Source organism: Mercurialis annua, linkage group LG3 (assembly GCF_937616625.2).
Source record: "Mercurialis annua linkage group LG3, ddMerAnnu1.2, whole genome shotgun sequence".
In the NCBI taxonomy this organism is placed as follows: domain Eukaryota; kingdom Viridiplantae; phylum Streptophyta; class Magnoliopsida; order Malpighiales; family Euphorbiaceae; genus Mercurialis; species Mercurialis annua.
This window is the reverse complement of record NC_065572.1, coordinates 15733064-15744338: the sequence shown is the minus strand read 5'-3', so window position 1 is coordinate 15744338 and position 11275 is coordinate 15733064. Positions and strand designations below refer to the sequence as shown.

Here is an 11275-nt window from a genome sequence, read left to right as displayed (position 1 = left end):
ATGAATCATTCCCAAAACAGTTTGACTTAAAATTAGACTCTGAATTTAAAAACAGCTTCTTGTCAGCATTACCACAACACTTAAGACCCGTTATTAATGAAAATTCATCAATTGAAAATTTAAGCAACTTTCCAGAAACCTTAATCCAAACCTCGTAAAAAAACAGGTTGCTTAACCTCTCTCAACAATAAAGCATGAATCAATTGCGATTGAAATTTAAAATCCTTCATGTCTAGAAATTTTCCATAACATGTAGATGAAAATTTTGCTAACATTTCTGGAATCAAAGTTTTTTTAATGTTTGAAATGACATTTTCACCGGCATGATGGGTAACTTTAACAACAAAATGGTCCAAAGGTTTTATGAAATATTCCCAGTCCTACATACAAATCATTTTTATAGCAAAAACAAGTAAATACAAACAATCCAAGTTATATACTAAAATCAAATATAAACAACAGCACAAGCTTTCTGCAAATCTTACTAAAACGAACCAAACACTTACTAAAACGAACCAAACACAAACAACAACAAAATATAAATTCTCTGTAAAAATTATAAAACCATATAACAAATAGATAAAAAAATTAAAAACACCTTTATAGGCAGAACTGAATGAACAACAGCCCTATCCATCCTCTTATGAGGGATTTCGAAATCCTCAAAATCACTGTCATCATCTTAACGAACAAGCTTTCTGCGATTCTTCATTGTCGCTGGAATTTCAACAAAATCAATTTTTCTTTTGCTAGAACTAGGATTAGATGTCGATTTATTCATTTTTTTTTTGGAGGGGGGGAGAGGTTTAGAGGCTGGCCTAGTGAAAACCATTGTGAAATCAAATTCTGAAAAACTACTAAAATGGCAAGTTTGAAAGAAAAATAAACCGAGATTTGAATGGAGAAAAAGAAGCCGAAAATCTTTCCACAATCATGACATGCAAACTTTCTCAACCAACTCAATCGTATTTCTCTAATTTGAAAAGTATAAAAATTGAAAACAGAAAGCTTAAAATTCGAAAAATAGAAGATGAGATGACAATTTTTAATTTTGAAACTTAAGCCCGTAAAAAACTAAATACTTTGGGCTAAGCCCGTATTCCCTCTAAAAAGGTCAAGAAACAAACTTTGAAGTCGTTGTTAACAAAATTTGAGCCCATAAAGTAATTAGTTCTGGAATGAATAATGCAATGGCATGATGAGAGAAGGCCGTGCAATTTTCAATAGATAAAATGATACAACTAAAAATAAATAAATTTATTGGACCAACGGAATTAATTAACCAAGAACTGTCCTTATTAATTAACCGGTTTCAAAATAAATACTAAGATTGTGTGGTGGCAGCCTAGTTTGCAGGAATTTTCTGCTGCCCAAACAGCATGAAATTTTTATTCTTTATTTCATATTGGAACATGGAGCAATTGATTAATTTTTAAAATTATTAACCAAAAACAGAAAGTGGCCTACAATTTAGTACGTCCAAAATAGAAAGGTGGTGTATCTTTGTGAGACGGATGAAGTAATTTGGTAAATGTAGTAGTTCGTCTATAAAATTATTTAGGCCTAACTACTTAAAAAAAAACCCACCTTATAACATTTTTTTCGTTTATACCGCGACCTAGGAAAAAAATTCATTTGTACCCTTTTTCTGATTTTTCGTTTTCAACTGTACCCCAAAATTTAATTTTTTTGACATTTTAAAAAATTAAAGGATGCGAATATTAAAAACAATAAAATAGAAGGGTTATATTATACTTTTTTCAATTTGTACAAATACAAATAAGTCCTTTAACTTTAAACTATTCAAATAAATCCTAAAAATTTAATCGTTTTAAATTTTTTTTATTTAAAAAACTTTCGATCTACCATTGTAATTCTTTGATTTACAAATCCGCTATCAAAACCTGATAAGTTTTTACAAAAAATAGATATTTTAAAAAAAAAAACAAGAGGAGCTCTTCCTCCATGGACCTGCTCCTCCTCATGGAGGAGGAGCAGCAGGAGGAGGAGCTCCTCCCGAAAAAAATATTGAAAAAAATATTTAAAAAAATATTTAAAAAAATATTTATTTTTTGTAAAACAATTATCGGGTTTTGGAAGCGGATTTGTAAATCGAAGGTAAATATATTTTTATAATTTTGTATTTAAAAGATTATAAAATTAATTTTGTAAAGAAGACGGTATTTTTGTACTATTAATAATATTAAAGTCTAATTAGAATATAGGTTAAAAAATGAAGGACTATTTTATTTTATTCTCTAAATGAAAAAAGTTCTATTTAATGTTTTGGGGTGTAGTTGAAAATGAAAAATCAAAAAAAGGGTACTAATGAATTGTTTCCTTGATCAGGGTATAAATGAAAAAATATTATAAGTTGGGGGTTTTTAAGTAATAAGCCAATTATTTATATATCTATCCAGTCAAATGTTAGAAAATTTAATACAATTTTTTTATGTATAATTATATTTTTTTTATATAATTTTTTTATAACGAGATCTATCTACTAATTTTCCATTAAATATTAGTCTCACAGTCAATTTCAACTCAAAATCACACGTTCCATAATTTTATCTAAATACTTATGAAGTGTTTATCTCATACAATGGTTGTGTCGTGTCATTTTTACAACAAATTATTAATTATTTATTCTTTATCATTAAATATTAGCACATGACTAATATTTTATTGGTTAGTTGCACGAATGACGTCACACAACCATTGTGTTGTATAATTATCCATCTAAAATCAAATATTTATACTTTGCAATTCAAAATACATAAAATTCATTGCAATAATAAGGTTGAAACTTAATTTTGATGCTACAGATTAGTAGACTGTTGCATTAATAATTAGTTAAAACCATAATCTCAAAAACATTAAAAACAATTTGAATTTTTTTAACTGGGATTGGTTAGCATAATTAAAACAGGTTAAGATTATTACTAGAGGTGGAAAATGAGTGTTTTTTGGTGGGTTTATTTGAATTTCGGCAATTTTGAATCATAATTTTTTTAGACAGTTTTGGGTTGGGTAATTTTAAAGAGGAAATTACACCATTTACCAAAAAAAGGAAAATAATTACAAAACTACATGTTGACTTTTTTCATTTACAAAAATATTAATAATATTTACAAAAATATAAAAAAATAAAAAATAATATCAAACATACGGTGTATACTGTGGGTATAGTGTCAGTATACTAATAAACTAACATTATATCAACATTATACCAAAATTATACCGACATTATACATACTGAGATTTTATTAATATTAAATAAAAATTTACCAAAATTACATCAAATCGTATACTGAAAATTAAATTAATAATATACCAAAATTATACCATCAGTATACCAAGAGTATACAAATTCTCTAGTTCATTACCAACTATAGTGAAAAATACACATAAAAAAAAATACATGTTATCAACTAGAAAATATATATAAAAATTTATAATCAATATACCAAAAATATATTGAAATTATACCAATAATAAACCAAATATTATTTTTAAATTATCTGATTTATAGTTTTAATATTCCAAAATTATACCATAATTATACCGACATTATACAAATCGTACTTTTGTAATTAATTTTCATTTTTTGATACTTTTATAATTAATTTTAAATCAGTCGTATTTTTATAAATAAAAAAAGTTTGCAGGTACTTTTGTAAATATTTTTAAAATTTTAGGTACTTTTGTCATCGTCCCAATTTTAAATTGGCTTGGGTCATGAAAGCCCAAAAATACCCAAAATAAAAGGTAAGATACTTGAATCCATAAATGAGATGAAAAATTCAAAATAAAAAAATTAAATTAAATTAGTTTTCAAAAATAAAAAAAATCGAAAAAAATATTTTTACTATATTTTGGGAAAATAATATTTTTCTGGGAAAATATATTTTTCGGAAAAATTATTTTTTGAACAAAAAAAATTTAGAAAATAAATTGTACAACTTCTGAATATTATTTTTGAAATTTAAAGTCTATTTATTATTCTAAAAGGCTCAAATACTCTTAATTTAAAATTTATTTGGACCCAATTTTACCATTGCATCATTCTTATAAAATTATTTTGACCCAAAATATTTTGGCCAAAATGGGTTGAGTCAAAAATCACCCAAACTTTTTTGGGACGATGACAAAATTACCTAAAATTTTAAAAATATTTACAAAAGTATCTGTAAATTTTTTTTATTTGCAAAAATACGAATGATTTAAAATTAATTATAAAAGTACCAAAAAATGAAAATTAATTACAAAAGTACGATTTGTATAATGTCGGTATAATTATGGTGTAATTTTGAAATATTAAAACTATAAATCAGATAATTTAAAAATAATATTTGGTTTATTATTGGTATAATTTCAGTATATTTTAGGTATATCGATTATAAATTTTTATATATATTTTCTAGTTGATAACATGTATATTTTTTTTATATGTATTTTTCACTATAGTTGGTAATGAACTAGAGAATTTGTATATTGTTTGTATAATTTTAGTATATTATTAGGTTAATATTTAGTATGCGATGCGGTGTAATGTTGATGAAATAATAAAATTTCAGTATATTTTGATGTGTACACTCTTGGTATATTGTTGGTATAATTTTGGTATATTATTAATTTAATTTTTAGTATATAATTTGATGTAATTTTGGTAAATTATTATTTAATATTAATAAAATCTCAGTATGTATAATTTTGGTATAATTTTGGTATACTGTTGATATAATGTTGATATAATGTTAGTTTATTAGTATACTGACATTATACCCACAGTATACACCGTATGTTTGATATTTTTTTTTACTTTTGTAAATATTATTAAGATTTTTGTAAATGAAAAAGTCAACATGTAGTTTTGTAATTATTTTCATTTTTTTTTTGTAAATGGTGTAATTTCATCAACTTTTTTTCGAGAAAAAAAAGCTGTATTTTCTTATATGGGCTGGATTGGGTGTTTGGATTGGACAACTATTTATCACCTCTATCTGCGACCTTAAAAAAGTGCAGTAGGAGGACATTGCTATTCGGGTTAGGTTTCACCTGCCATTTCATGATTTAACATGATTGATGTTATATGAAATTTTGTGATTTTTTTTAAGAAATACTCATAAATAGCAAAATAATCTCACAAAAAACGGTTGATCAAAATTATTATTATAAATATACGATTTGACTAAAAAATTAAAAAATATGGTTTTTATTTATAAAATTATAATTTAAAAAAAAATCTTAATTGAAAACTACAGATTACTATCAGTTCACTAGAAGATAAGTTTATTATTAGTTTACTATTAATTTACTACCGGATTATAGAAGTTAAAATTAACTATTTTGCTTAATTTACCACAGATTTGCAAGTTTATTATCGATTTACCACATCTATATATGTTTTCAAGATCTGTAAATATAAATTAATAAATCAGTCAGAACTTTTATCAAACACCTTAGACGTCAAAACATTCAAAGATGAAAATACCAACATCTATATTTGTCTGCAATTAGAGAGAAACAGTGAGCCATTAGTTTAAAAAGTACCCATTAATTACACAACTCAAAAAATAGGAGAAAAACATACACCACTGTCTTCGTCGGCCTTGGCCTCGTCCATGTCGGAATAAAAAATTATACAACTCAAGAAAATAGGATAAACATGCACCACCATGTCGTTGATTGCAGCAACCGTAAAAAAAAAACAAGCACCGTTCAACTTGTACAATGATTTTGCAAGGATTGGAAGCCACGCTGTAAAACTGAAATTATGTAGCATTTTACCGTGCCTCGCCTAGTTTCCTCAAAAAAAAATGCTAAGCTCTTAATTTTTTTGGGACTGCCACATTGGTAGACAACATCCAAAACAAAAACAGTTCGTGCACGTCCCCCAAACAAAATCTAAAATAACGTCTTGTGAAAGATCACCATTTAACCCATTGGACTGGTTCATATACATTTGCCAAAGGACAGCATAAGTCCAGGATGCTCTGCAAGATAATTTTAATGCTAAGCTCTTTATTAATATAAATAGAATCACAGTAGTCATAATATTTTATAACTGAAAATGATAAGATAAACACACTTAATATTAATAATTTATCCTAAAAGGACAATTAGAGAAAAAACAAAATATTAAGATGGTCCACATTGTTGCAATGTATAATAAAATAAAATAGGGTACAATCCCAAGACTATATATCTGTGTTGTTTAAAAATGAGAGTGAGAATACATCACAATTTTCAATTCATAAACGCTAACCAAATCAAAGTCTACAGATATGGATGATGATGTCCTAGATATCCTAGTGTTTGTAAAATTTGAGAATAACATATGATTCAACGTTCAATAATTGAAGGAAAAAGAAAATGCAAAATCACCACCTTGCCAAAGCTACAAAAAAACTAAGAGCACAAGCTCCTGAAATAGCTTAACTCAAAAACACTACCACTGTGACGAATTCGAATAGCCGTTACAGTTAAATATTTTTCTCATACCCTTCTACCTTCCATAAGGATGGTATCTACTATTACCTGTGCTTCCATATCCGCCTCTACTTCCGTACATGGAACCCCCGGCACTGCCTCCATATCCACCCCCGGCACTCCCTCCATATCCGCCCCCGGCACTGCCTCCGTATCCACCCCCGAGGCTAGAGTTATAGTTACCTCCATAACCACTGCCAGATCCTCCACCACTACCATATCCACCGTAACCCTCTCCGGCACCACTGTAACCACCTCCCATTTCATATCCCCTGCTATAGCCACCACCATAACGTCCGGAATATCCAAAAGAGGGCTCCCCTCTGTAAGCCGCTCCAATGCCACTGCCTCCATAACCACCGTATCCACCAAATTCGCCTCCGCCATATCCACCGTAGGTACCAGATCTACCTCCATAGGCACCACCGGACCTATACGATCCACCACCACCACTACCGCCCCCACCACCAAAGGCATTGCCTCCAAATCCATCATATGTATCGTTAAATCCACCACCAAATCCAGGCCTTGAATCATTATAACGCTTAGAAGGAGGTGCTGGAGGGTTAGGCTTCTTTGGCTCTGCCTTCTTGATCTCCACCTACCAAAAGAAGATGAACTTGATGTGTAAAACACAAAAGATGTTGGATTAAAATCATGCCCTTCTAAACAAAATTTAATTAACAAACTGGAAGAAATTGATTTCCTTTAAATAACTTATATCCTTAGCGGTCAAACTATATACAAGGGCCTATCACATCTTAGTTTGAAGCACACATAAAAAAAGCTAGCTAATCAGACGATAAAAAAATCACAATTGGATCAACATAATACTGGAAAAGAAAACACTAGTTAATTAAGCAGATAATTGTTCACATTATCGACAACTGGTAAGTTACTCTTATTAGTTCGAGTTAATTTGTTCTAGAGAGCATCAGCTGTTGCTATAAACATGACACGAATTGACATATATGTACCCATTAGGCTCTTTACATGATTGCAACATATTGGAAACATTCAAAGCACAAGGCTAATCCAAGAATGCATAAACCAATACTCTACACGTTGACGCTAATAAGTATTTTGTTGCTTCCACAAAGTGATGGTCAAATGCAATCAAAAATACCCTCTATGAATTGTATTAACACTTGCTATAGGCAATAAAACATAATATATAAGTTTTTGAATTTGAAAAAAATTGTATGATGTTATTAATGCTGATCACAATGCTATACCTACATTACACAGACTAAAGGTTTTGATTGGCAAATAAACTGGGGTGCGTAAACTTTAGATAGCTACACAATCACTATATTTTGAATTTTGTTTCTGTTTGATTACAAACCATTGATTCTTGTCAGTTTATAATCAAAGTGAGATACATGTCAGTTGATTCAAAGAACTTGAATTTAACAATAGATCCACCAGAGCTGATATTTTTGCAGTACATGCAAGAATGAGAAAGTGAGAGATACAGGGATAAAAATATCGGTCTTTATCAACATACTAGGGCATGAATTAATAGCAACATTGAAGAGCTTCCTGAAGGATATTTTTGGTACTTGTTCAACTGATAGTAATTTAATTAATTATGTCAACCAAATTGATAGAAAATGAAATGACAAAGGTTGTAAATCACCTACTGTTGACTGTTAACAATTAGAATTTGTTTACATTTGTTTAAGATTATATCTAAACATCAACCCTGGTAACCCAATATGAATTTTAATGTATTAGCAAATACTTGATGAGTAAGTTCATACCGCGAAGATGATTTTATCATTGACTGAACTTTCAATATTATTAAATAATTAAAACATGCAAAAGGATAAATGCACCTCAATTTTCAACCATATAATAAATAAATAAATAGGGTTGATTAATATTATCCCCATGAGTTTAGGTCCAAACTATTTACTATATCCCCCTCAAATTTTGATTTCTTTAACTAAAATCTCCCTTTATAAGGGGATTTCTTATGTAAAACATTAAAGTCAAGAAAACAATAGGGATTTTCAAAATTGAGGGGGGAATATTAGATGGGGCTTATAGTAATTAACCCTTTTTAAATAAAGATATGGCGGATGAATTACTCAAATTTTGAATGATACTATTTTACATGGATTCACCTCATGTTGTTAATTGTCTTCAAGTGAAAATCTTATTCCTTTTCGCTGGATTGTCTACAATAAGCTCATATCCAAGAGTTCTATGCCGTATATTATTGGTCCAAAGGAAAAAGGGTGAATGATGATCTCAAACAAATGGATCGCACCGGGGCTTTAGAAAGTTCTTTAATATAACTCTATTTGTCTACTTGGTACAAGTAGAAAAGAAAGAGTTCCAAAAACACGTTGTTGTAACTTGTAAGGACCATCACCAACATTATTCTCTCATTGAATTAAAAGACCAATTGTAGGGATAGTTTCATCTTTAAGTCTTTAACACACAAAAGATAATTAAAGAAAAAGGATAATGAACAGTTGGCTATCTACCTGAGCTCCGGCAAACTCAAGCTTATTTCCCCTAGCCAAAAGATCATCTACAGCCTGCTCAGTGTCAAATGAAACAAACCCAAAGCCACGTGATCGACTTGTGGCATGGTCACGCATGATCTGGTGCTCAACAACCTCACCATATTGAGCAAAATATTCTTTCAATTCATCTACCCATAAAATCAGGACCACGTATGAAACAATTGACATTCAATGGGAACAACAAAAACAACACAACATCATAAAGATTGTAGCCAATATACCTTCAGTCACAGTTGTAGGAATTCCACCAACAAAAATCTTTTTAGTCTTGAAATCCCTAGCACCTGCAGCTCCCTTGGGTATAGTTCGTTTGATTTCCACCTACAAAAGGTCCAATTCCAAAATTCAAAACAATAACTAAAATCAAGGAAATGAAAGGGTTTAGTAATTAATAGCTAGGTAGCACGGACACGCAGAAACAAGACACAGGGAAACGGGGCACGGCGAAACGGTGGTATTTTAACATTTCCTATGTGAAGAATGAAGTTTCATGTGTGAAACGTCAAGTGTCTGAAACGTTTCCGAAACGGGACACGTAAATTGATGAAGTGTCTGTGCTACCTATATTAATAGTATAAAAATTTGAAATAAAAACACATAAAACCTAATCACCCTACTTGTTTGCCATTAATAACATGAGAATCTTCAATAACTTGATCAACAACAGAAGCATCAGCATACGTAACAAAGCCAAAACCGCGAGGTTGGCCTGTTTTACGGTCCTTCATGATAACAGAATCAGTAATTTCACCATATTTACCAAAATGCTTCACAAATTGTGCTGCACAAACAACAACATAAAACTATTTAACTTTAAAAAGAGGAACAAACGTAATCAGACACAAATTACAAAAATGCCAACCTGCAGTGGTCTCTCTAGCTAATCCTCCGATAAAAATCTTTCTGCAAACCAAAATACTCATCAAAATCTCAAAATGCGGCCATTAACAAAGAAATTGAAGAAGAACAAGAATAATTGAATTACCCGGGACTAGCACCGTCGCCGGAGTGAGAAAAAGAGAGCGGCTTATTTCTATTGTTGTTGGTGTTATCGTCACGAGAGTGGAGATTGGTATCTTCTTCTTCCCCGTGAGGGGACGTATCTAGCTGCTGTGGTTGTTGGCCTTGAGGATCCATTGAGATTTTACTGTAAAGTTTGCAAATTGGAAGAAGAAGAAGAAGAAAAGAAGAAATGTAAAAACCCTAGATTTTTTATAGTAAAGATAACATGAAGAAAATTAAAGAAAGAAATGTTGTTTTGTTTGTGTTTATTATATTCAAAATCTATTTGAATTGGTTCAAAGGAATTTTTTTTTCTTTTAATAGTTTAAAGACAAAAGGTAAAAAAAAAGCCATTAAATTTTCTTATTTGGTACAAATAACCCATCATATTAAAAAAAAGTACATATAAACACCTTTACTCAATTTTTTTGGACGAATCACCACCTTGCTAATGGAGATGTGTAACCCCGTTAACTGATTGCTATGTGGGAGTGGAGGTGGTTGTCAACAGAAATGGAGTGTTGACTGGAGTGGCAGTGGCGGTAGGGAAGCGTAGGTTTTTAGTTTTAGGGTTTAAAATAATTTTTTTATATATTATTATCCACCTGGAATGTGGCAATGACATAACGCTGCTCATATGGCAATAAGTTAGCGGGGCTACACATCTCCGTTAGCAAGGTGGTGATTCGTCCAAAAAAATTGAGTACAGATGTTTATATGTACTTTTTTTAGTATGATGGGTTATTTGTACCAAATGAAAAAATTCAATGGTTTTTTTGTACTTTTGCGTAGTTTAAAAGTATATTTTTTTTCATTTTTATTACAATTGGAGGAGAGGTTAAAACTTGAAACTCTAGGATAAAATTAGAGGGGTGTAAGCGAGTCAATCTCGATTGCCATATACTTGATATTTGGCTTGGTAAGATTAATTTGATCTCAAATTTTTAAGGGCTTTGTTCATATATGCTTGAATTGAGCTTGGTCTTTTCAAAAACACTCTTCTACTAAAACTTTAGCACATATATTTTTTGGTTGAAAGATAGCAAACATACCTTTCACCATAACAGACTAATACCGTTAAATATCTTCATCTTCTCCGATGAACAACGACGATTTTATTAGATTCCTCAAAAATCAAAGTTGAAGATAAACAAAAATATAGAATCAGACAGCTAATCTCCAAAATTGTTCCGGTTTCTGCTGATTTCTTCAAAAAGTTCCGATAATTCAATAATTAATCAGCT

The 11275-nt window shown here is 30.1% G+C and overlaps 1 protein-coding gene across 1 annotated transcript; it reads right to left on the bottom strand.

Moving 5' to 3' along the window:
- Nucleotides 1-6236: 6236 nt before the first annotated feature.
- On the bottom strand, nucleotides 6237-10307 carry LOC126673713 (uncharacterized). The gene is made up of 6 exons (XM_050367949.2): nucleotides 10015-10307; nucleotides 9892-9932; nucleotides 9647-9810; nucleotides 9251-9350; nucleotides 8988-9157; nucleotides 6237-7093 (listed from the first exon to the last, which is right to left on the bottom strand). Exons 1-6 carry the CDS (start codon nucleotides 10164-10166, stop codon nucleotides 6509-6511), a joined length of 1212 nt encoding a protein of 403 aa, XP_050223906.1. The 5' UTR covers nucleotides 10167-10307; the 3' UTR covers nucleotides 6237-6508.
- Between the last annotated feature and the right edge of the window lie 968 nt (nucleotides 10308-11275).

What these genes read in the sequence shown, in the direction of transcription:
- LOC126673713 (XM_050367949.2), bottom strand. Translation starts at nt 10,166, where the DNA reads ATGGATCCTCAAGGCCAACAACCACAGCAGCTAGATACGTCCCCTCAC. An exon ending in GGCGACGGTGCTAGTCCCGG is followed by an intron (nt 9,933 to 10,014) that starts GTAATTCAATTA and finishes TTTGGTTTGCAG; the next exon opens with AAAGATTTTTATCGGAGGAT. An exon ending in TTGAGTTTGCCGGAGCTCAG is followed by an intron (nt 7,094 to 8,987) that starts GTAGATAGCCAA and finishes TTCTTTTGGTAG; the next exon opens with GTGGAGATCAAGAAGGCAGA.